The 24,837-nt window shown below is 49.7% G+C and overlaps 1 protein-coding gene and 1 long non-coding RNA gene across 3 annotated transcripts in view; one reads left to right on the plus strand and one right to left on the minus strand.

Annotated features, from left to right (window-relative positions):
• The window catches only part of LOC118174004, a 38,381-nt gene extending 20,515 nt beyond the window's left edge, over positions 1–17,866 (plus strand). Inside the window, exons 1-4 of one of the 2 annotated variants that reach the window (XR_004754489.1) lie at positions 9,574–9,792; positions 13,603–13,747; positions 14,065–14,600; positions 15,727–17,866. This is a non-coding gene — a long non-coding RNA (uncharacterized LOC118174004). Of the gene's footprint in view, positions 1–9,573; positions 9,793–13,602; positions 13,748–14,064; positions 14,601–15,726 lie in introns of those variants that run through there. The other variant, XR_004754488.1, reaches the window with a different exon arrangement.
• Positions 12,335–15,912, minus strand: WNT8A (Wnt family member 8A). The gene is made up of 6 exons (XM_035338999.1): positions 15,842–15,912; positions 15,722–15,755; positions 15,373–15,511; positions 14,339–14,464; positions 14,038–14,180; positions 12,335–13,028 (listed from the first exon to the last, which is right to left on the minus strand). Exons 1-6 carry the CDS (start codon positions 15,910–15,912, stop codon positions 12,468–12,470), a joined length of 1,074 nt encoding a protein of 357 aa, XP_035194890.1. The 3' UTR covers positions 12,335–12,467.
• Positions 17,867–24,837: the final 6,971 nt, after the last annotated feature.

The raw sequence follows: 24,837 nt of genomic DNA on the forward strand, positions 1-24,837 counted from the left end.
CAAAGATCCAGGAGGAATCACTACACATGTGATACACTACACAAAGATCCAGGAGGAATCACTATCACCACACTACACATTCATTTATGCCATCTTTTAGGAGCTCAAAACAGAGAACAGGTAGAGAAAAGGCCAAATGAGGATAGGCATGTTTCTGTTCTCTGCAAACTCAGCTTCAGCTGCCTACGTCTTTCTCTGTTCCTACAACACTGAAATACAGTATTGTACATACACCTATGCCTCCACCTTGCAAGTATTAATATCCCTATCGCACTCTGCAATAACAACTAAATGTTCTAGCTATTTTTTTTTCTGTAACTGCTGTTTTCTGGGTGCAGACGTGTTGTGACCTTCATCAGCTAATATGGGGGAAAAGGAATAATATAAAGTATATTTCCTAAATGAAATGAACAGTATTATGTGTACTCTTCTAGATTTACTACAAATAATGATGCCAGGCCACATCCTGAAGTACTATAATCTGGCGTAATTCTACTAAGGTGAATGATATTATGTCAGTTTGGATGTGATCTGAAAATGTAAAGTTCTGGCAGTATAAATTGGCAGGCTTGGGTTTTCACTCCCTTGTAGTGACAAGAAATTGGATATTGATTTATCTGTACAGGTTCAATGAAAATCAACTGTTTTATTGTCACATGGTATTAATTAACTGTTCTGCTATGGGTTTTCTTCCTTATGGTTGAGAAAGCTTGCACACGCACAGACACACAAAGAAATCACCATTCACGTGTGCCAACCCACCTCTGCATGTGAAATAGCAGTGCCTGGTGCCAGGAGGCTTTTCCAAAAGTAAAATGTCTTTTATGTGCACACATGAACAGTAACTTGTCTTTCCTCACAGCGGTTGTGGGTTTTGCGCAGTGGTCCAGAGATGACAAATTGCTGATGGGAATTTGTTTAATCTGTAGAGGAAAAAAAAAGTCTTCTAAATATTCCTTCTTATCTTGGTAGAGAGCATAAGGGGAACATGTTGAGACATGTCTTTTTCTGTTTGCTTTCATCAAAAGTGGGAATTCTTTAGTTAAATACAAAATATGGAAATTTCCTTTTTCCCCTTGCAAGTATGTTTTGGTAACTGAAGCACTTTCACACTTGGAGAGATGGGCCTGTTTTGCAAGGGAAAACCAAAACATTCCAGTGCAGCTAATATTGCAGCTCCTCTGGTGTCTTAAGTTCAAGCCACAGCAGGGGGTGCAGACACCTACTGGGGATGCAGTAACTTTTTGGATCTTTTCTTTGGAAGAAATAATAAGGTGAGTCTAAATTGACCCGTTCTGCTCAATTAGTGAGGCTCTAGTTGATGAGGGAAGACCGAAGTCTTGCAAGTGAGGCTGCAGAAGAGAGAGGCAGAGGTGCTGCCTTGGGGTATTCTGGTCTCTACGTAGACTGGGCAGTCCAGTCCTTGCTGTCAGTGCTGTTATACCTGACTTTCCTCTGTGGAAATCAAGCTCCTTTGGCATCACTCTCTAGTTTCAAAGAGCTAACGTTTTCTTGAATAGTATAAACACAGAGCCAATTTACTGAGAAGGTACCTAGATCCCCACGTCGGAGGCAATGTGGCAGCCCACATAAAAAGGGGGTACGCCTGTGTGATCAGCAGTGAAAGCTCATGGCGTGGTTTATTCAGGGCTTGACCCTTATCTGACTTGGAGCTGTACTGTAAGCCTGCTTGACTACCCACTTCCACAGGTAGGGCACCTTTCCTTGGCTGAAATACTTGGAAACTGGTTTCCTGCCTGCTTTTGTTGTTATTGTTGTGGTTGGTTTGCTTTTTGCTAAAATAGTTGGACTTGCTTTATGAATTAAATTGAGCCATTGCTTCCCCATGGGCTCTGTGTCTGGCTTAGGCCTCTTAATTCTAGCAGTTTGTCCTGTAGAAAAGATGAAGTCTTCTTTTCTCACGTTCTCTCAAGCCCAATCAATAAGTTTGTTTTCACCGTTGCAGGAAGCATAAATTTGCTCCCTCTTTTACAACCTTCTCTTGCACATCTTTCCCTTAGATACCCAAGTCTGACATAATTATCTCGCTCTGTCATCTCAACGTACTTGGCCCATGTGTTCCATGTCATGGATTGAACAACCCCCTAAAAAAAAAGTTCTCCAGTGCAAGTATCAAATGATTTTGTTCCTCTTAAGTGATTAATTTGTAAGTACAGCAAATGAGTAGAATCCTGAACAAGAACTTTAAAAAATCAGTGGAGATAAACGTAGCAGCAAAGTAATATGAAAACGTATACCACTGCCAAAACAGATTACATCTGTTTTTCTCCACCATCCAGTGTGACAGAGCCTAGGAAGCAGACTGTCTGCTCTTCCAGACAAACAGCCAGGGAATTAAAAGCATTGTGCAGGATGTTTTGAGATAATGGGAGACTGAGGCCAGGTCTGAGGACGCCAGATTCTTCTGACATCCCAAAAAGGATAAAACTGTAGTTGGGAGGAAACAATCCAACCTACCCACAAGCTGGAGGTATTTCCAGGTGGCCTCTCGGTGTTCCCCAAGATGTCCTGCTGGTAGGGCAGGGGAGCAAGAAGCAAAGGCTGGGTGACCCCAGGTGTGCTGGGATTTCTCCAGTAAGTCCCAAGGGCATTCCATGGTGCATTTCAGCTCCCAGAGCTTTCCCTTACAGTGTGCACTGTCTCGATGAGGTGGAGCATCACCCCTGCCTGCTCTGCCTGCGGGAGGCTGCGGGGGCCCACAGCTGTCTGAGAAAAGGGCTGGGTGCTGCTTTCTGTGTCTGCCGCCTCCCCGGAGCTCAGAGCCCCAGTAGAAACGGGTCTGTGAGAGTCTCAGGAGGGTGGGAATGTGCACAGCCTTCATTAAGTGAAGCTGTTTATCAGAGGAGGCACCCGAACTGTGTTTTTTTTTGTTGTTTGTTTTTTCTAATTAAGCATCCCATATCTGTAGGCATCAGAGCAAGCAACAGGCTAAAATTTTGAAGTGTGACTACAAGCTGCTGTGATTCTTTGCCAAGCAACTGCATTACTCACCCTTTTGCCCAGCTGTTTGTATATTTGCAGTGGTATCACTTGCATGTCATGCATAGGAGACCTGCAGTGAAATTAGGCAGAAATTGCTTTCTGCTGGAAACAGTTACCTCTTATGCAAAAAGGTAAAGGAAGTAAACAAACGAAAAACTTGACTGGTATCAAGAGATGCTTGGAATGGTGCTTAGAGGTTTAGAAAAACAATACATTTAAAAAGTTTAAATGCCAGAAGTGCCTATCATCAGTTACTTCATGTGTGTAACATGGAGATTTTTAAATATAAATCAGCCATTTCAGTGAAAGAACACTTTGTCACGACATGACTCGCATTGGGGAATGCTCCATTTCAGCAACAGGCCAGGACCATGAAGCACAGTACTAGCAGCTGGGCTGTCCTTAGGAAGCGAGGCCTGTTTCCAACCCAGGTAAAATCTCCAGATCATTTCTTCCAATTCCTCAAGGGCTGCTGGGTGGGTTAACAGCCTGACCTCTGAGGAACAGGCTCAAAGCCTCTGCGTCTGCCATGTCGGGGATACACATCCACATCTTTTTTTTTAATGATTCTTGTTGGTTTTGACGATTAGCCCTTTTTCTGGTGTGTTTTACATAGCTGTGTGGGAAATCTGTGTATTTAGCAAGTAGAGAAGTACACATTTTCTCTGGTATGCCAGAAAAAAAAGGATATGTCTGGCCCATTGCAGAAGCAGCTACATGCTGGTGAGATGGGAGGGCTGGATATTTCTTGTCCTGTTGCTCGCTGTCTGCCTCTTGCCATCAAGCTCTTGCTGAGAAGCCTCTAGACCCTTAGGTAGACACCGAACGATGATTGATGGGCATTGGCTTGGCAGAGCAGAGAACAGCGGGGAGCTAAAACCCGGGGAGCGGACCTGCAGCCAGCTGCCAGCGCTGCCCTTCCCTGTCCAGACATCTGCGACCCCGCTGACAAACTGCTGCTGAACGCAGCTACCGTGGGCCATGGCTCCTCGGCGAGTCTCTGGGGCACCCTGTAAGCACTGATTTGCTTTTCCCAGCAGCGCGTTGCTGCTTTTTCTTTTCCAGCCTTCAAGCCTTTCTTTCTCGTCGCCATATGGCTGTGAAAAAGAAGTATCTGAGGGTGAGCAGATCTGTGTGAAAAGCCGTCTGTCATCCAAAACACAGGCCAGGGTGGCATTTCTTCTAGAGAGTGGTACCTGAAGGGCAGTTCTGTTATTCCACAACTCTAGCAGGTAAAAATTACCCCAATGCAGGTATTTCCAGTGAAGAAAAGGCCTGCCTGGGAAAATAAGCAAGACGTGTAAATTGGTTTGATGGAATGTTCTGATGCATTTATGTCTCCTTAAAGTGAAGCTAAAAAAAAACACATTCACAATTTATTTTCATGTGTGGATTTAATGGCCTAGCAAGATTTAACTGCATTTTCAGTGCCAGAAAACGTTGTCTCTAGGAAAATAGTTCCCTGAGGTGAGGTCAACATCCTCTTGCAGTCAGACAGATTTCAAAAGAATGTATTGAAGAGTTTTTCTCGGTGGTTAGCTTGGTTACAAGGTAGGGTGGTGAATACAATACTGAACAAATCATGGAGATGTGGAAATTAATGACTTCTTCATGGAACAGAGAAAGTAGGAGTGCCCCAAAGGCCAGCTGGGGTTTAAAACTCAGCTCGGCCTTCTATTAGAAGGAACTGATGGCCATTATCAGGACTCTTCATAGCAGTATTTGTTATTCTTCCAAAATATTTATTATAGTTCTTACCAAATTTGTGCTGAAAATGTACAAAGCACTCTGTACTTAGTTTCACACAAAATCTGGGGCCCTCTGCGCAGAACTGTGGCAAATCCTTGGCCAGAACAGCCCCCTTTGGAAAAGGAGATAATCTAAAATGATCTCAACAAGACTCTCCCACTGATACAGCACTTGCTGGCTTAAAGCACAGGAAACTGCAAATTTGGGGCTCCATCCTGTGTGACCATTTGCACTATCTCCTTATCGATGTACCTGGCCTGGCTCTGAGAGATTGGAGTGGACGGTGCCTGGCTACAAGAGGTACAATTCAGAGCTCCCAGCTGCTTGAAAGGCACTGGACGGTGATTTGTGGCCTGTCTGGTGATCAGTGAGATAAAACACTGCAGTAGGCACATCCTCTGTCCTGCTGCTGATCCTGGCCAGGCCCAGCCAGGCCCCCGGGCACACCTCGGCCTTGGGGACAGGGCTGGACAAAGGTGACCCAAGTGCTCCCCAAGGGTGGGCTGTCTCAAATCCAGAATCAAGTCCCACAGCCCGAGTCCGTCTGTGGTAGATGGAGGAAAAAAATGAACGTGCTGCTGTCAAAAGATGTTTCACAGGGAATTTAAATAGCAGGCTGTTGGGTAAAACAGAGCCTGAGATTGCTGCCTGAGATTACATCCCCAGCACCCCGCAGGGGGAAGGCCTTGGGGCAAGAAACAACCGTGAGGATAAAGTAGGCCAAGCTGGGAAGAAGTACAACCGTGTTTGCTCCGGGATAGGGCTTATTAGCTTCAGCACATCAAAGTATAAACATAGCTGGTTTACTTCTGGACCTGAGCACAGCCATCCCGAGTGTCTCAGTGCTGCGCTTCCCAGTGCTCAGCTGGGATCAGCTGCAGCCTGCTCCTGCTCAGATGTGCCCTGGAGCCACGTTTGCAGCCTGCCTCCGACCGGTATTACCTGCTCACCAGAGAGCTGCCATGCTGCTGCAGTGCTGGGAATGCTCAGCACCTCAGGAGGTATTTGGGAATGAGTTAATTTAATTATTCTCTTTCTTATTGCCTTCGAAATCCACTTAGTGATAGGGAGGAGGTGCCTTGTCCCTGTAATAGCTGGTGGCAGCTGGCCAGCAGAAGTGTCTGCCTGGCAGGAGTGGGGATGGAGAGCTGGGTCAGAGGAGGCTTGGCTCCAAGACACTAGGCAAAAGGAAGAGAAAATAAACTATAGTGTTTAAAGCTGTCAGCTGTGTTCTTGAGGGACAAGCACCCAGAAGAGTCGGGCCAAGAGCCAGAATGTTGTAAGTTAGAAAAGTCTGGAACTGGGAAGAAACGTGAGAACTGCTGTCCTCACCCTTGTCTGTGTCCAAGTGAACCGCCAGGTGAGATGTACATCAACAACAAGAGTTACATGGGTTTCATAACCTGACGTTTCAGGCCGCATAACTCCTCACAGCACAGGTTTGAGCACTGGCACCAGTCCTGTGGTGGGACGTGGCGCACAGCCGCTGTCCCCAGCAGCAGGGCTTGCAACCAGCAAATTCGGTCCGTGCATGGCCTGAGTTTGAGCCCACGTGAGGTAACTGCTCGTGCCCCATTGTCTTACAGTCTTTCCTCTGGCCTCATCATTATCATCTTTTATGGCATCCCATGAGCTATTGAAAACATCAGAGGAAATTAAGGGCCGTATACTGTCCAGGCTCTGTATATGTCCCCTGATGAGCTATTCTCTCCTGGACGTGCCTACAAGTGGCTTCAATTAATGTTGCATAGGACAGTGAAGAAAGACTAGAAAGAGAAAGACAAGAAAAGCTGAAATACTACCCAAGATTTCCCGTGATGTCTTCCTCCTGTAAAACTCTACATTCTCCTTCTACATCAGATTTAGACTTCTTGACCTTCATTTTCTGGCCATGTCCCACACAACTTCTGCTCTTCTTACCTCCTGCCTGCATTTGGTGAATGTTTCCCAGCTGCAGCCATGAGTCTGCACTCCCTACTGCACTTGGAGTTACCGGCAACTCCCTCTTTGCTCTCCACATTTCAGAGCCCCTGGAAGAGCTGACTTGGGACCAGAACAGGATACAGGCTTCAGACCGGATCATTTCTAAGCACCTAAAGTGTTCGCACTTAGTCCTCTTTGACTGGGAGTGCTCTTGTTCCAGCAGTCACCTCTGCACCCAAATAATATTTTAGGCTCCATCAGCTTTTGTGGTCATAAGTTATGGGCCACAAGGAAAGCTTTGTGTGTTTGGGGAGTGGGATGGGAGAGAAAAGGAGGAAGGAATTAATTCTGAAAGTACATTGCAGGTTACATTTATTTGATTGTCTCTATTCCATCAATCTTCTGTTAAATGGCTCATCTCCTTGGGGATTGTTTGAAGAGGGGGAATTTACTGCACTGTAAGCCAGGGCACTGTTTCACCAAGCGGGGGCATGGGGTGTATCCTAGGTGAAAGCACGGAACTGGAAAAGGCAGGGGGCTGGGGAGAGAGGGCAGAACGCGAGTGTGTGAATTGCTCGACAGAGGTGGAAACCTGCGGTGTGTCACCCACTGTTCCCCAGCCACCGGTCTCCACCCGTGGAGATACTTTTGGAGGGGAGCAACCTGCTCATCCACCAGCAGCTCTCATACACCATCGCCTCTGCCTGTAGCAGACATAAGGAAGGACCAGCAGGTGGGCAACAAAATCCCACCCTGGCTTTCTGTAGGCATCTTTCCTCTTGGATTATAAACCTGGGAGACCTTCTGTGCCAGCCAGGCCTCCTAAATGAGACTGCTACACAAACTTGTGGTGAACCTGGAGCTGTCCTCTCTGCTCAGGGAGAGCAGATGAAACACCTCCCTGTAGACAGTTATTGTAGGTGTTCTCCCCAGCTGAGAAATGTTTGGGAAACACTTGTAATGCTTTTTCTCAGGTGTTGCAGAGAGGATTTGTTTTGTAAATAGCAAAGCTGTTAATTGCCTTGACTTTAATAAGACTGAGCTGAAAAGGTGTTAACAAGTTTCTGTTGGGCTGTGCTGGCTATGAGCCACTGCACAGGGCTTCGTAGTGGGAAGGTGGCAAAGCTGCTGTGAAACTACCTCTGCTCCGCAGAGAGGAAAAGTATTAGGCACCAGTTTAGCCAAAGATTCAGGGTAACGAGTGATTTTTAACTTGAATTGCCAGGCAGTTCTGTTTCAGTTGGTTCGTTTTCTGTCTCACGATGTGGACTGGTGTGTCCTCGCTGCAGCGCAGCTATGAAGGATGGGCCAGAGAGGCTGTGGAGGGAGGGCTTCTCCCCCTGCTTCTCCAAGGCACTGCTGAAGAGAAGCTCCCGTGTTCAGGGTGGGAAGCACGGGTGCTTAGCAGCTTTGAAAATCAAGCTGGGGAGGTTTAGGGATCTAACTTTAAGCACCTCACTTTAAAAAGTGGTGCTTAAGGTCAGAATTGGTTTTAAAGTCACTAACTGCTCACAAAAACCTTCTCCATGCACTCCAACAAGCCAGACACCTAAATCCCCTATCTTTCCTTGAAAACCCCTGTTAATAAATCCTGCAGAAGGCATCGCACAGATGCTTTTTCATCCTCCTCTATGGGAATGGCATTAGCAGGGGCTAACCAGGGGCTGATTAAGGCCCTTTAACTTTGTCATGCTAAGGGTTGGTTTTGCAAGTCGAAAAGGACCTGTGACTTGTTTTTCAAGACTTTAGGGAATTGCTGGCACTCACTGGTTTCGCTGCACCAGCTGCAGCGTGACCGGGAATCTACGCTGCATATGAAAAGGTCACTTACCCTGTTGAAGAGAGGAGAATCTAACACTTGTCAGCTTGAGTGATGGAGACGCGGCATTGAGAGCCATAATATTCATGTCAGAGAATTGCCAAGCCCATGCGGAAGTGTTAAAGATGGATGGCCCGGGAATGTACTCCTGACACTTTAATACGGGGGGAGGATACAGCACAAACATCTCATACAGAATTATAATCCATGAAAGGGCACTGGCAGCATGATTTAAAGGTAATCCACCCAGCAAAGAGTGTAACAGCTGAGGCGAAGCAGGCCTGGACAGAGGAGGGCTGCTGCGAGCAGTGGCTGGGCTGCACAATCGGGGCTGTGGTGGGGTGCAGAGGGAGGAGAGCATCGTGCAGCTGGGCTGGGAGCCCGCAGGGAGGGAGAAGAGCTCAGCCAAAGCACAGCCACCTCCCAGGCACTTCGCAAAGACCACCTACACAAGTGGTTTGTCAGTGCGTGGCCTTCCTGGCTCTGTTTCCCTCCCATGCTTGTCAATATATCAAGCAGATGCTGTCCCATTCCCCTGCAGTCAGCAGTGAAGCGTTTTGTGAATTAAATAAACTTGATTTTCATGTGGTGAACCCACACAGCAAGAGCGGGGACTTCAGGCCAAGGCAGCTTCTTTCCTGGGTGTCCCTTAGCAAGCAGGTTACCCTTGCTGGGGCTGCTCCAGCACTGTCCAAGCAGTTTAGGCCGCAACCCTGCCCAAAGTGTCCCTGATGGGTGACACCCCACGATGCCCCATGCCACAATCTGAGGAGCCTTTGCCCCCCAAGGGGGAGAGGCAGAGGTGACAGCTCTTTGGGGACAGACATCAGGATTTTGTTTTGAGTTCATGCAGCATCTGCTGCACCTGGTTCAGATTAAGATTTTTACTTGTTCATTTTAATTAGGATTATTATTACAACTGTGGGATGGCAGTCAGATTCCTCATAAAGGGTTTATAAAGCCAGGTCATCCTTTTTTTTTTCAAGCATGAAGTGATTTACAGGTGGTTGGGATTAGTGTCCCAAATTTGAGTTGACTTCAGGTAATCAAGAGTAAATACATTCAGGTTTAAAGACATCATCGGTCCCTTCAAACGCTCTTTGGTTGTGGTTAGAGAGCAAGTCTTTGCAAGCCAGCAGATGATAGGGCTTTGCTTTCCTGTGTGTCATTATTTATTTTGAAAACTGATATGGAGAATTTTGCTGTTCCAGTAAAGCCACTGCTGAGGTGGTGAAATCAGCCTGGATCGTGACCTGCCAGCAGCCTGGGGTTTCTTACCCTGTGCCCCTGTGCATGTGGTGAGTGTGTGGTTCCCGAAAATGAGTAATGGTGCTCAGGGGTACAGTGGTGCCCTGACAGCATGTGATGGATTAGGATAATCCTGAATTTCTATTGTTTTGTAGTGAATGTAGTGAGAATTGATGACTATTGTATCTAAGCAACAAGGGGAGGAAGAGAGAGCTTCAGCTTCCCAAGGACTGCGATATCTCTGTCAAGGTGCAGCTCTAAGGCATAGCGCTGTCTTTTATGTTTGTTCAGGCTCAGTATTAGTTCAGCAAGCTATAGAAAGAGTGGAAATTGATATCATGAGATGGTACTTAACTTTCCCCCAAGTCCTCTTCAATTTGCATGTGGTCTTTGGCTTTTGCGTAAGATATGGTTGTTGCCTTGGAAAGTTTGGATGCCAGAAATATAAATGAGTTAAAAAGGCCATTAGACAAATTCAGGGAAGGAGACTTCATCTCCAACATCTAAATGCAACACAGCAGAGCTGAGTGCCGGCTCAGCAAGACGCTGGCTCCAGGCTGGGGGAAGAGGAGAGAGCAGCTCATGGGGAGCCCTCCTCTGCCAGGCTTGGCCTGGGCAATTTATTAACCCCGATCCTGCCATGCAGTAAGACAGCTCCTATATGTGCTTGGCAATTACCCTGGTGAAATAACATCTTCCTGCCTCTGGGCACCTATGGCAGCGCTGTGCTGTGCCCACTACAGCTTCAGCCTGGGGCCTCTGGGCAGCCCCGTGGGGCCTGGGGCCCCATGTTGTTGTGCGGGTAGGCCGGCCTGTGGGCACGGTGAAGGAAAGGGGCTTTGTTTGCTGGTTTTTATCACTTCTAGTTCAGCCTAAATGTTGGGGGGGTTGCAAACAAATGCTATTGTGGCAGCGGTGACAAAATTTTATTTATTTATTTTTAGCTTTGTTAGCGTGGCCTGTTAGTTATGGAAGTTTTGGAAACAGCAACTCTGAGGGCAGCAAAGAAGGGCCCTAGCTTGATGGCAGGCTGGTGTAGCCCTTCCCTCTTTAAATAAACGGTCTGCTGGAAAAAAGAAATGCATGCGCAAGAGTTCTGCTTCCCGACGTGTGCGTTTTACACCTTGAGCTTCCTGCTGTGGCTCACGCGCGTGTTGGCGGCTGTGTTTGCACTGGAAGCCGATGGGATGTTGGCACACATTGGGATGTCGGCACACATCCGCATCAAAGCCCTGGTGGTGCGGGTGCAATGTGCTGGCAGGGCTGCCTCCCCCCGTGGTAACACCAAGACCCCCAGGTCAAAGCAGGACCCGCTGGGGATGGCAGCAGCCCCCTCCCGCCCTCCCCGCCACCGCACCCGAGCAGCAGGGAGCCAGCAGACGCATTCACAGCTGTCCCCAAGTTTTCTCTCCTGCCCCGAGTTCAAAGGGCTCCTCTCGTGCCTGGCAGAATTGTGCAGCAAGTGCCGATGCTTTCCACATCAAAGCAGGGCAGCCTCACGTTGTCTGGGGGACTGAGGCTGCAGACAAACTAAAGAGGCTTCAGGAGCTTCAAAATGGGCTCTGGCGGGTGCGACCTTGCGTACTCAGCACTTAGAAAAGGTTAGATATTGCAGCGATAGGTCTTAAAGCAAACCCTCCGGGGATTTAAGGCTGGGGCCAAGTTTCCTTGAGGTCTGGGAAGGAAAACGCTTCTCGCTGACTTCAGTGACTTTTGGATTAATGATGGGAAATCTTGGAAGTGCTGGGCTTTGCATAGAAATGGGCGGTTTTACACCTGGAGTCATGCTGCTAGGAAGCCTGAAAGGAAAAAGCCAACTGTTTTCATGACGGTGTTTATTGCAAAATACAGTTCAAAATCTAACTCTTTAGGGATGCCTTCAAAATATGTAGAGAAAACAGATTGTGCTAAGCAATAATACAACTTATTAATAAACAGTATTAGGCATAAAGAATTCTGAATTCTTATTTGCTAAGTCTTTTTTAAAAAAAAGTAAAGGAATTTTAAACTGCTTGATTTCATCTGGTACAAATACATGAAGCTACTGTCCATTCGGGGCAGGGGTTCTGGTACCAAATCACAAAAGTTAAAAAAGATAAAAAGAAAAAACTGTAAACACTGTCTGTAAACTTATCAAAGTCCTCAAAAGTTGCAGTTGTGCTAATAGAAATCACAATGCTGCGAAAATCCTTCTCACATCAGAAAGTGCATAAGTTTTCCACCAGGAGTATTTACAAGCATGACCTGTGCAGGAACACTGTGGGGGCCCCAGGCTGTGATGCCCATGGCAGTGATGGAGCTGCCCAGTGGGACCAGTTCAGGCTGCGCTGTCCGTCCCACCCTCGCTCACTGCTGCTGGCCTGGGCTGACCACTGGCAGTGGTGTGATGAGCTGAAGCCACCGAAAAAGTGGAAGTCTTCCCTCCATCAGATACACAAAGTGACTCCCGAAAAGAAAGAAGCTGTTAGTAAATATTGAGGAGAAACCGTGAAACCAGAAGGACTGTGGTCTCTCAGCACCTGTGCGTTGTGTTTCATGATCTCACAGCATTAATTCAGAGAAGGCCCAGACTCATCGTGCACTTGAACCTCCAAAACCCCTTTAGATCCCTGCTGTGCCCTGGGGAAGGCTCCTTCCCAACCTCAGCTACGGCGATGGCCACAAAAGGTGAAGAAACCCAAAGGTCCACCTCGCAAGCCTGGGCACGGTGGCATTGGGCCTTCCTCTATCTCTTGTGGCCCTTGTTTCTCCGCTTGATGTGGTTGGTGGTGGCAGTGTCGCGGCGGGCACAGTAGTGCTTGGCCACCAGCTGCCGGCACTGCTCGCAGCGCACGGTGCAGCACCAGTGGAACTTGCAGTTGCAGCTGGTGACCACCTCCGTCCTCCTCTCCTCCACTTTGAGGCCACACTCGGTGCAGAGCCGCCGGCAGCTCCTCTTCTCCCACTGCGAGAGGTTCTTGCCGGTCTGCAGGCACTCACGGCCCTCGGTGCCGTGGTGGCCCAGGCTGGCGTTCCTCGTGCAGTAGTCAGGGGAGTCCTCCAGGAAGACAAGCTCCGTGGCATGGACATGGTGGAAGGTCTCTGCTGTGGCCCCGCGACTGTCAGCGCTGTTGCCAGCTCTCATCCTCCTCTTGTCCATCTCCAGCTTGTGGGCTTGGTCGTATTTCATCTTGAGGTAGTTCCCAATCTCTCGGAACTCAGCGAGCTGGAGCCAGCACGTCTGGATGCTGCAGCTGCCTGACACCCCGTGGCACTTGCAGGCTCGCTTCATCGTAGCTTTCACAGCCTGGGTAGAAAAAGTGGAGAAGTCAGAAGCAGCAGATTGTTGCCATTTAAATTTCAAAAATGGGATGCATGGTGCTTCTGCTTCAGGGGCAGTGGGTCAAATGTGGCTCGTGCTGGACAAGACCTCAGATCCTTCCAAGACATGAACTCATGCTTTTATTTCAGTTCCAGGCAAACATCTGTCTGTCCTTGTCACTAATTAAAGGACAGAGATAACGAGTGGACACAAACTATTGTCCCCAGCCCTTCCAGGAGCTGTTTCTCCAGGCCAGGATAAAGGTGTGTGTGCAGGGTCATGCCCTTCTGGCGCGTCCTGGTCTGCGGCTCACCTCTCTCATCGGCGTATCAACCCATCACCTCGCACGGAGATCTCATTCAAAACGTGTGAAACAGCGCTGCGGCGTAATGACACCAAACCTCTACACATCTCCTCCAGACCAAGCACTTCACAGATATTATCTACCTATCTCCCTCTGGTATTTATAAGGTCCCAATCACTGGTATCTATGTGAGATTACACCTCGACACACCCTATGAGATAGGTATGTTAAATGTTGCCCTCCTTGTTTTTACAGACAAGGAGGTTTGGCCAGAGCCGGCAGCCTCTGTGGGCCGGGTACCACACTCTTCCTCGCACCTGGCTTCCCCTGCTGAGTATCTTGGAAATGCCCACGGCAGGAATGTGGGCTGGTACTTGTGTTGCGCTACAGACCAGATGATGTGAGTATAAAACTGGCATATTTCTGAATAAGCAGTGCTCATGGTTAACTGTGCTGCACAAAGCTGCAGATGCTGGAACGGAATCTTACTGCAGTTCCTCACGTTCAGGTTTATGATCGGATTCTAGCTGTGGCTTTCCCCCCCCAGGCAAATAGCACAATGCCTAGATTGTCACAGACAGAGAAGGGGACCTAAGCAGGCTACCAGGCTGTCTGTTGTTGTTTCCAGTATAGACATTTTATTATTATTACTGCTACTATTACTGTTATTATTTTTAATATTTGACTTACAAGTCTCCCAACTTCATTGTTGTGCAGGTTGATCAGGGCGCGGGTGTCGTGTCCCGTTTCCAAAGCATCCACAAAGAGCTTGGAAATCCTCTCTCCAAACTCCACGTTGTCGCTGCAGCCTCCCCAGACCCAGCCGCGGCCACCTGCAAGACAGATGTGTGGTAAGAACAGAACCACCCTGGTGGACTGAATCCTGCCCCAGGACTTGCACCGAGCTGACGGCTGGGATGACCCCAGCCCATCTTGTCAGCTTGGAGGGGGCTGGAGCCCAGCCGCGGCAGGCAGTACACCAGCAGCTCACCGACGCGCCCGTTCCTGGAGTCGTCGCAGCCGCAGCTCTCGAAGTCACCCATGCTGCAGTTCCTGGTCAGGGTGTACATGACACCGGCGGAGCTGATGGCGTGCACGAAGGACGTCTCCCTGGTAGCTGGGGGAGAGGAGAAAAAAGCTGTCACATGCAAACGTACGCACTGGTCCTGGTTTATTGAAAAGGGTGCTCTCTTGTGAAATCTTCTGTATTGCAAAGGTGCAAGAAGTGAATAACAAAACAGTTTGTGCAAAAGGTAAGGTGCTACCGAAATGAAATGCTCATGACTGGAATCTCTTCCAGCTTCAGCACTGATAGTTTCAGCAATTTGGTACAATATTCTGCAGGTGTCCGTGCATGGGACGGAGTTTCTTGGCAACAGTCGGATGGTACAGTAATGCCCAATCCTGCTCTTGCCAAGGTTGGTGATCCCTCATGTCACCTGGCACTTGGTTTGTCCCTGCCATTTTCTGTTTGGGGGGTTTGTTCCTGCTTTGGTCTCACCTGCTGGGGAAAATTACAGTTCAACTTGCATCAGTCAGTGGTTGAACCTGTGCTAATAGCAGTCTGGGCCCACGCTTCTATTTTAGTTTCTTTCCGGGCTCTCTTAACAGAGTCAAACAGAACCACCACTGGGAAAAATCTCCACTGGCTGAAGTAGATAGCATTCAAATATATCCACAACTTTCTCTTGAGGGCATTTCTTAGCACTCGCCCCTGGTTTCTCCCTTCATCTCCCATATCATTCTCCCCATATCAAACTCAGGTGCCTCTAGCACTGTGCTGCCTGAGATGCGGCACGAAAGCAACAGGAGTGAGCCCACGGACCAGCACTGCAGAAAGGGCTGAGCTGTACCTTAGCATGGATATAGATCATAGAAAAAACATTAGCATCGTTTGTGAAACCAATTAATGCAGATGGAGAAAAGCCAGCATGGTTTCTGAGGGACAGAAAACCTCCCCATCGGCTGGCTGCTCTCTTCAGAGCACACCCCGGCTCCTGTCAGAGGCACCCCGCGGGCACTCACCGCTGCGCAGGCGGTTGTGCGTGGAGAGCTGCAGCGCGCTCTCGGGGCAGTTCCAGCGCTCCCACCCGAACTGGAACTTGCACTCCTCCATCCCGCTCTGTGCGCCCGCCGCCACGCTGCTGGAGTACGTCAGGTACGCCTGCACGGGAAAGCGTGTGTGAGATCCTTGGCATTTCAGCTTTCATCCATGAAAACAGACACAGAAGGGTTGCGAGTCCTTCCCCTTGTTACTCAACCCAGTTTGGAGCCGATACGCTCTGGGAAATCTGGTTCTTTAGAAAAGCAATATTTCCCATTTGCAAAACAAAATTGCTTTACTTAAATCGCTGATAGTGATTGTGTTAATTACCTTAGGTCCTGTCATCAGAAAGTTGTTCACAGACCTGAAACGAAGAGAAGAAAACGAGTTGCACAATTTAACACAGGCTCAAGAGCATCCCTCAGAAATGCCCCTTCTGCTGAATCCTACCATGCTGCTGCGTTGAAAATGACACCACAGATGCCCACGATGGAGAGGCTGAGGAAGGTGGTGCTGCTCATGGCTGTCAAACCCCAGGAGTTGGATCCCTCCGGCTGATCCTCAGCTCCCACGCCGCAGGTCTCTGGGCAGGGCCGCCTCTCCGCACCGAGTTCCAGCGTATCTCAAGATATTCGGGTCCAGGAAAGCTGCAGGAACCTACAACCCTGATATTTATAAGGTGAAGTTCTGAATAGTCAAAACCCCCCATTCATTTGCTACCCAATGACTTAATGTGGTAAAAAAGCTCCTGCGCCAATGGGTGACAAGGAAACGCCTAATGTTGCACTTCAAAAGGCAGAGTGGTGTCACCGGGAGCTGTGATGATGTGAGGAGAGCAAACTTCCCTAACAATGGGCGACTTTTAACTCCACTCCACACCAGCACCATCCCTTTCTTTCTGCCCCAAGTGCACTTGCCTTCTCCCTTTCACACCCTGCTTGCGAGCAGAGGCCGGGCCTCTGCGCGCCCTGCAATAACAAACTGGTGCATTTCTATGGTCCCCCTGCCAGCCGCCTGCTCCCTACCAGGAGAGCTCCCCGAGGAGTTTTAACAGCACTCCTATACGGATCCACCGGGGGTAGACCTCCCAGCTCTTCTCGATTTGATGAGATTCGTTTAACGGCGTTTTTTTTTTTTTCCCCTCCTCGCCTCCTTATGATGAAAGTTTCTGTATTTCCATCCTGATAACAACAGCGTGCACGTCGCGGGAGTGTTTGGAAATCTCTCTAATTTACGCGGCTGCAGCTTGGGAACACTGTGTGAATCACTTATGTGGTTTGCTCCATGCTTCAACGCTGTAATTAGGGGAACAGTTTTCCGGGGGTAGCAATTTCCCTGCAGTGAGGTCTGCCCCAGCAGCAGCCGGGCTCTGCCTGGCTCCACGCACGTGAGCACTGCTGTGAGCCGAGCGAGGGCCCTCTGCTTCATACCCCTGTGCTTGGGAGGGGGAAATCCTTATCAGAGGAAACGCCAAAAAGCCTCTTGATAGTTATGGTCATCCATATGTTATACATCAATATTACAGTGTTACGTATCAATGGTTATGGTCATCCATAATAGTTGTGGTACATCCTTCAGGCAGTAATGGAGGAGAAGCAAGACTTTGTTCATGGAAACCTCTTGTTTTGTTTTCCTGTGGCTGCGCAGGGCTCATCCTTGTCCCACTGCTCTTGTTATCCCATCGAGATGGTGACATCTGGTCTCCTGCTGTTACTAGCTGTAACTGCGAGGTGATGCACTAAGGGCCTGCAGCCTGGATGTTTCAGCAGCTTGGATTGCGCCGCACGCTGCTGTGCTGGCCGGGGGCAGAGGAGCCAGTGGGAATAAAGACTTGTGCCGCAAACGTGATTGCAAAGTGCTCTGTGGTCTGCTGCGAAATGCGTGCGAGCACGGTGAGCAGCTGCATGGTTTTCCACATCCTGGCGCTGGGTGCCCAAGGCCCTGCGCACACACACGGCTCTGCTGGGGCACTCCTCAGACCCATCCCAGCAGCTCCGTGCCCCTTCTGGCCTTGGGGAGCACAGGGACCCCCCTGCCCTGCTCCCCGTGTCGGTCAGCGGGTGAGAGGAACCTCCCCGGCCAGCCCACGCAGAAGGGAAACCTGGAGTCAGCGCGGCAAAGCCACAAACAACTGTTTGCAGTCAGAGGATTAAAGATGCAGATTGGTTCAGAAGCAGGGATGCAAAATACCTTCCAAGTGAGCACCACGCTGGTGTACTCCTGCCAGCATGGCAAAACCCTCTGTGAGTCAGCATTTTAATCATTACCATCCTGAGCAGATCCTACTTGTTAGAGCTGTCAAAGTACAATTACTGGGAATGAAGTGTTTCCCATGTATCAGTGAGGTTCATTGATTAAAGCCCATGCATATGACTTGGAAATCTGCTGTGCATTTTCTCTATGCATGCATGTCATTTTGGGGTTTGTGTCTGGCTGTCCCCGGGGGCATATTGGTGGTTTTGTTTTATTTTTTTTCTGTCTGAGAGAGCCCGTACAGCTGAACAATTTTGGCGTGTCTGTTATGTCAGTTCACACATGATCCTCCTATCGCACGCCAGAAAAATAACAGCTTCTCTGGGCGTGAAGCGCGGCTGCGAGCAGTCCCTGCAATTGGCAGGATCACACAGTTATTTGCCCAGGCTATTAAAAATGTCTTTTCCAATTAAAGTCACAGGGATCTTAAAAGTCACTTGTAACGTTGTCACTTACGCTAGTTGTCAGCAGACAGAGAGCTGTGCTGGGACGAGCCTTCCTGCTCTGGGGGACTTGTTTGTGTTCCCAGCTCTGTCCCAGGGCACGGGAGCTGCTCAGGCACCAACACCAGCATTAGTGTGTGTCCAGCCCACCCCGACGGATGGGACTGGGGTGGTCATCCCGCTGCAGGACTTTCCCACCGTCCAGACCTTATATTAAAGCAGACTTTGTTCTTGCTGTGTTGATAATTTTTCCATTTACAGAGTGCCTCATTCAATGTCCTTGTAGTAAGAGAGATTAAGTGTAGCAGTCTCTGCTTTGCAGTTGGGTAAACTGAGGCACAGAGACCAGCATGCATGAAACCTGACAGTAAATGGCAGAGCTGTACTGGCTGTCTCTATTCTGATGCTGATTTCAGTGTTTTGCTCCCTAAATTGCAGCGTGGTGCTGGCTCTTCCATCACCCATGGGACAAGCCTGTGAGTCGCAGCCCTGCTCGTCAAGCCCCAGTGCTCATCTGTGAAACACCAAAGGAGTTTTCCTTTGGCTTTCCCACTCCCTAGAAACTTACTTTTGGTTTTGTTTTGGGTTAGGAAAAAAAAAAAAATCTGAAAGCAAAAATTCTCCTGAATTTACCTGGTTATGCAGCAAATGAACGGCCAGGAGTTCTGGCAGCCTCGAGCTGCAAGCTTCAGTGGCACCGGCGGAGGCTGCGCTGGCTCCGCGCTGTTGCAAACAACTGAGCAGGGAACGCTGTTTGGGAAACGGTGTCCTGGATGTCCGCCAGAGCCCCTTGGCTTTACTGATCAAATGTTGATGCTTTGTTTCTTATTTTCTTGCTACGCGACCAAACAGCCAGTGATTTTCATGGGATGATTGGAGTCCTAAAATATTTTGGTATCTGCCCTAAGTGAAGAGGTTTTAATAGTGTATATGCAAACCCTTACACCCATAAAACCCTGTTCACATCAGAATATGGCATTTAAGGGAAGGCAGGCACAAGATAAATCAGTCTATGCAAGTGCCGCATGCAGAAACCCATGCAAACAGGAATGATGGTCTGTGTGGGGGCCACAAATGCGGGGAGTGAGCACCACCAGCACAGAAAACAAGAAAATAAAGCATAGACTACTTGCTAAATTGCCCTGGGCAGGTGATACATTCAGACCCCTAGCGTCAAATCCTGCATTACTCGCTTCGTTACAATAAAATCCACCTGGGTAATTAGAAAGACACCCCCTCGTCAGCAATGTCGGAGGCAGTTGCATTTTATTGTGCTCTCCCTGGGAAGCCGCCTGAGCCCCCATGGGTGATGCCGTACCCTTGCATTGTACACAGACAGTCTCTCGGCCAGGGGGACGTTTCACTTTGCTTCAAAATAATCCATCACAGAGCACTGTGCAAGCCCCTGCTATGCTCAGCCCTCATTTTTCAGTCTTCCCAACTCCCAAGTTTCCCATATTGAAGAAAATAGGTTCCTGTCTGCTTTGTCTGCTGCGGTTCCCAGCAGCAGGAACAGCCCGCAGGACCCGAGCCCCGGACCTGCCAGTGCTGGTGGGAGTTTTGCCTGTATAACGAATACACTTTGATTAATGAATGTTAATTGAAGATCAGGTGAAATTGAAATCAGCTTTTACACCACACCTATCCCACAGGCTTAGTCCTCTTGATTCCTATTATGGCACATAATTAGAGGTGGCCTAATGTTCACTGAAAACAAGGCTAAACAGTCCAACAGTGCAGCGTTAGGGTTTGCCTTATTAGTGACCCTCAAAAATTATCTCGAGTGGCTCCCGTCTCTGCCTCCGTGCAGCAGCCTGCTTCCCCCTCGGTTGTACCACTGCAGCCAGTTCTGCTTTTTTACTTTTAATCCTGATTCCACCACAGCCTCATGCATGGCGTGATGGGGCAAGCAGTGAAATTCATCAGGGGAGCCACGAGCAACTCCAAGGTAAGGAAGGAAACACCTCCTGGAACATAATAGACCATTGGGATGCCAAATGCCAAGACCACAGGAGGCCTGAGGTTGAACAGTTTGTGCTTTATTTCTTTTAATTTCAGGAACTAAAAAAAATAGTTTTGGAAACCAAATTCTGATTTTTCCAGCCACAACCTGTCTGGGAACATGGATGCTTCCCAGCAAGGGTTGTGAAGGTAGTTCGGAAAGAGTGCAGTGTCCTGATGGGAGGCTGTAGGAATGATCCTGACATTGCCTTTAAGCTAGAAAAGAGGAGATTGAACAAGTGAGGGAAGATTTTTTTTTATTTTTTTTTTCAATTAGCATGAGGCAGAGCAAGGAATCACAGGCTCAGACTGCATCAGGGAAGGTTTAATTTGCTGCAGGATCATCATGTGTCAGGAATGAGATGGGTCAGGGTCCCGGTCTCGCAGTAGCCTGGTGACAGCCATGGAGAAAGCCCTGTGCTTCCTCCCAGGTCCTGGCCCTGGCTGCTGCAGAGCTCAGCTTGATTGCTTGCCTCACCTGAGCAGAAATAGCTGTGGGTGTGGATATTTTCTCTGGAAAGGTTGATCCCTTGCACCCTCAGCAATGCAAGGCACCAAGCTCAGCCCACGTGGCCTAGCTGGTTTTGGGAATATATCCGAGGCTGGGATATATTTGGGATATATACAAGTCTGCAATCTCTGCCCAAATTGGCCAGGAGGGGTGAAAGGTGCAGGTGAGCTGTACCCTGCCATGGTGGGAGCTCATCTGAGACGGAGACATCAGCCCAGGAGCAGGCCGGGACATTGCTCCTGGCAAGAACGAGGCTATTTCACTTGCAAGCAGATAAAGGGCATTTCTTCCCCTTCCTTCCCCCCGGTTTTGCATTGCATGTTTTAAAGCTGTCCTTTTCCGCTACCTTCTCACCCTAATGACTTTGCTGTCCTCTCTCACCCATTCCCAGACTCCCAAAGGCAGCTCCCTCTCCTGCCCAGCACAGGGCAATAGGCAGACGAGCCTGCAGGCTCAAACATCTGGGTAAGAGCCCTGCTGTGTCACCCCACCTGCACTGTTCACGGAAATCCTGCTCTCCACCCAAAATCTCCCACTGCCTCCAGCAGTGTGAAGCTGTTCCTCCCTCAGCACCCACCCCTAGGGAAGGGCTGTTGAGGGCTGTTTGTCCATCCTCCCAGAGCTGGATGAGTTACTAAACCCCCGTGGCTGCTCTGTGCAGTGTCCTAAGAGGAGGCAAATAGCTTTGTCTTGCCACTGCTTGAGCTGCCATGAAAATTAGGGTAGAATAAAACACTGAGGTTTCTGTCAACCTTCGGGTCTCTGTGACTCTCGAGAGGACTCAGCCTCCCAGTTCACCCTTGTGATGCTGGGCAGCGCCGTGACCTCATCAGCCTCACCTCACCTGCCTCCTTTAGGTGTGCCCTTCAAAGCCCACGGGGCTGTTTACACAGCAGCATGATAAAGTAGGGCCGAGAGTCTTGTTTTTCTCTCCCTCTTTAGAGGAAGTGTCATGCAAAGCGGTGTTAGTGCAGCAGATAGGTTACTGCCCGGGTATCTCTCATCCTGGAAATGCAGCACCTCAGCAGATAAACGCCTGTCCAGGAAGAGATTGGGCACTTGATATGAAGGAAAATTATCACCTCCTTCTTCATCATTCCCATTCAAACTCAAGCTAAATTAACGGATTAATAACCTTGCTTGCATGGTGCTCCCCATCCTTTCACAGCATGAGTCTTTGTACTGTCCCTTAGCGGCTGTGGCTCTGTCACCTCTCCTGCCCCCAATATGCCTGGCGTCCTGGGGACAAACTTGAGCCCAAATATCTGTAATTTGTTACCTGTGGTGGTGCTGGGCATTACCTTGCATTTCTGACAGTGAGTGTGTGAGGTTTGGAGTATCACAGAAGGGAATAGTGATTAGAACGACGAGTATTTTCTTAAAATTCACCTTTATTTCCATTGCAGCCCTGCTTTGGACAGAGTAGAGTCTAACTGTGCAAAACTGAGACGACTTCTGGGGGAGGCTGGGCCGGAGAGCAACATGAAAAGAGATTTGAGTCTTGTTAAGAAAAACAAAGCGAGAAGCAAACTTGCTTTGGGCACCTGCTTTCCCAGAAGAAGGTGGCAGGGATTTGGGCTGCTTGTGGGCTCGCTCACTCCCTTTGTTGTCAGCTGCTTTTCTCCCCCACTCGGAGGACGCCCTTGTTGTCCTGTCTTCTTGCAGGTGTCTAGCTGCGTATCTCCATTCCCTAATGAGCAGTGCATTGGCATCACATTCACATACACACTTTAATCAGTCCACAGATGAAGCCAGCGCCACGCATTTATTAATATTTGAGGTGGGAGGAGATGTTCCCAGCGTTACCAGAGCACAGAGCAAGGTGCAAACTTAGGGCAAGCTCTCTGGGTTCACCAAACTGGCTTGAAGCCCTCACCGTTCACTTCCACGTTGGCCCAGTGGTTCACCAGGGCCGGGGGTACGGCTTCTCAGCATCCTCCGGGCACAGAGTGCCGTTGGGGCCCTCTGGGGGCTGACTCTGTCCCTGTGCCACCCTCAGGAAACATTCGGGACCCCTTTTCCTGCCGCTGGGCCGGGCGGGGCCCCCTCAGGCCGGTGCCGCGGCTCCCCCTGGGGGCGGCCCCGCTCCGCGCAGCCTGCGGCCGGGCCGCGCTGGGCCTCGGGGGATAGACCGGGTGGTTTTTTTTTTTGCCATTTTGGGGAGCTGGAGGGAGCTGCCTCGCTCCCTGTTCTCCCGCGGTGAAACCAAAGCGTGAGGAGGTGGCCAGGCTCGCTCATGGCTGCAGCGCTGGCTTCCCAGAGCAGCCGGCCTCAAAGCCCTCACTGGGCAAACGGGGCTGCCAGCACCTGGTGGTGTCAGGGCTATGAGTCCTCATGGGTCCGGCCTTAGCCTTGGAAAATTGGGGTCCTCATGGTTTGCCCAAGAGATAGCACCTGGGCTGGCTGCCTATTTGCAGCACTGAGCCCCTTGTCCTCTTCTGCAGGCCCCAGGCCCCCGTACGCACAGCACCGGGGCACAGGGAAGGTCTCGAACTTCTCAAGACCAGTAATAACACCAGGGAAAGGTTCCTGGCCCTGCTGCAGTCGCTGTTTCAATTCCTACTTTGGTGAGGAGCAAACAGCACCAGGCTTAATCTCAAGGCTCAATAAATCACCTTTCCGACAGGTCTGAGCGCGGCACCACCGGCGCCTAGCTATGAACTCGGTGCTCACTGGGGCAGAGACCAAAGTCACCGACGGGTGTTGCCGCTTGGCACCTTCGCCGTCACAAACAGCTGCCCTACTGTTTGAGCAGGGCTCCAGGATTAATGTTTTAGGTTAAGCTTTTTTATTTCCTTCTTGGCATTGAATGCTTCAGACACAAAGGTTGCAAGAGCAGGAAAGTTGAAGCTTTACCAGCACTCTGGGCAGCGGGGGGTAGCTGAAGCTGGGGTCAGCACCCTGAGGGGCTGAGGCTCGCCTCGAGGCAGCGCCTGGCTGACACAGCCCTCTGCTATCTGCATGAGGTACAGCCAGGCTGGTGCCTTCACATTTCCAAGTCCCTGGCTATTTTTGAAACACATTAGAAGAGAAATAAAATTAAATGGGAGCCCTGGCCACACGTGATGTGCTTGGGCTATTAAAGTAGCACAAGAGGAACGATGATTTTCCTCCGGGTGAGCTGTGGCAGGAGGCCCAGCGCAGCGCAGGCGGGGAGGGAGCGCTGAGCCCCAGGGTGCCTGGGCAGGCCCGTGTTAACCACATGGGCACAGCAAATCCCCACCCACGCACAGTCAGTGCTGCCCTCCAGGGAAATGAAAAACTCTTCTGCTCCGAAGCCCTCCGGAAAGCAAGCACATCCCTTTACCACCTGGCCAAGCCACAGTCAGCACTAGGTGGGCAAGTGGTGGCTGCAGCTTTTCTGCATGGGGTTGTATGACTTTAGCTGCCCTCAATCTCACTCTGGATTGATGCCATCAAAGTCTTTCGTGTTCCTGGGGATGCATGCCCACGTGGGAGAACGGCAGCTGGCACAAAAGCTGTTTCACGCTGCCTTCCTCTCAACGCCCCATCTTTGCCACTTGCGCCTCTGCCAGGTGAGGGCTGTGCAGAGCGGCTGCGCTAGGAGCCAAAGGCTCTGGTTACCTGGCTGCTGCTGAACTAGGAGCCTGGACAGGGCAGAAATAAAACAGTACAAGTCAGGAGGAGTGGAGGGGAGGCTGCAGCTATTACAGAGCTATTACAAAGCTATTACAGCGCTCTTAGGTATGGCTGGTCCTGCTCCCTGCAGAGGGGTCCCTAGAACGATGCTGCTGCCCCAGGTGTCCCACAGGGCCGAGGGGCACCCAGGGAAGGGAGTTTGGGCGTACCTGGTTTCTTCATTGCTAAGCCAAAAGTGTGACACAGGTCCCATCATATGTTTCTTTAACAGTTCGAGGTGGCATTTCCAGTGCTAGTAGGATGGGGGGAACCAGCTGCAGTCAGGCGTGACCTGGGGTGGCTCCCAGTTGCACACAGAAAAAGAAAAACCCAATTCTTCCCACTGAGGAGGAGAATTATTTCCAGCATCACGAGAAAACAAAGCAGACCAAGAGGGATTATTTTCCCCAAACAAGATGCTGTTTGAAAACACCCACTTGGAGTCACACATATTTTTTTTCCCTCCCTGACTGTTGCAACTTGCCAAATCCAAAAATTTTGATACTGAGTTGGCCTCTGAATTTGTGAGACCAGCCTCAAATTCCTGAGATTGTTGGTTTATTTTGAAATTCTCATTCCTTTTGTTTATTGCCTACTGC

Source organism: Oxyura jamaicensis, chromosome 13 (assembly GCF_011077185.1).
Source record: "Oxyura jamaicensis isolate SHBP4307 breed ruddy duck chromosome 13, BPBGC_Ojam_1.0, whole genome shotgun sequence".
Classification (NCBI taxonomy): Eukaryota; Metazoa; Chordata; class Aves; order Anseriformes; family Anatidae; genus Oxyura; species Oxyura jamaicensis.

Coding starts and splice junctions, on each gene's coding strand:
- WNT8A (XM_035338999.1), bottom strand. CDS start 15,912: ATGAGCAGCACCACCTTCCTCAGCCTCTCCATCGTGGGCATCTGTGGT. Junction 15,512..15,721: donor TTCTGATGACAGGACCTAAG/GTAATTAACACA, acceptor TTTCCCGTGCAG/GCGTACCTGACGTACTCCAG. Junction 13,029..14,037: donor ACAATGAAGTTGGGAGACTT/GTAAGTCAAATA, acceptor TTTTCTACCCAG/GCTGTGAAAGCTACGATGAA.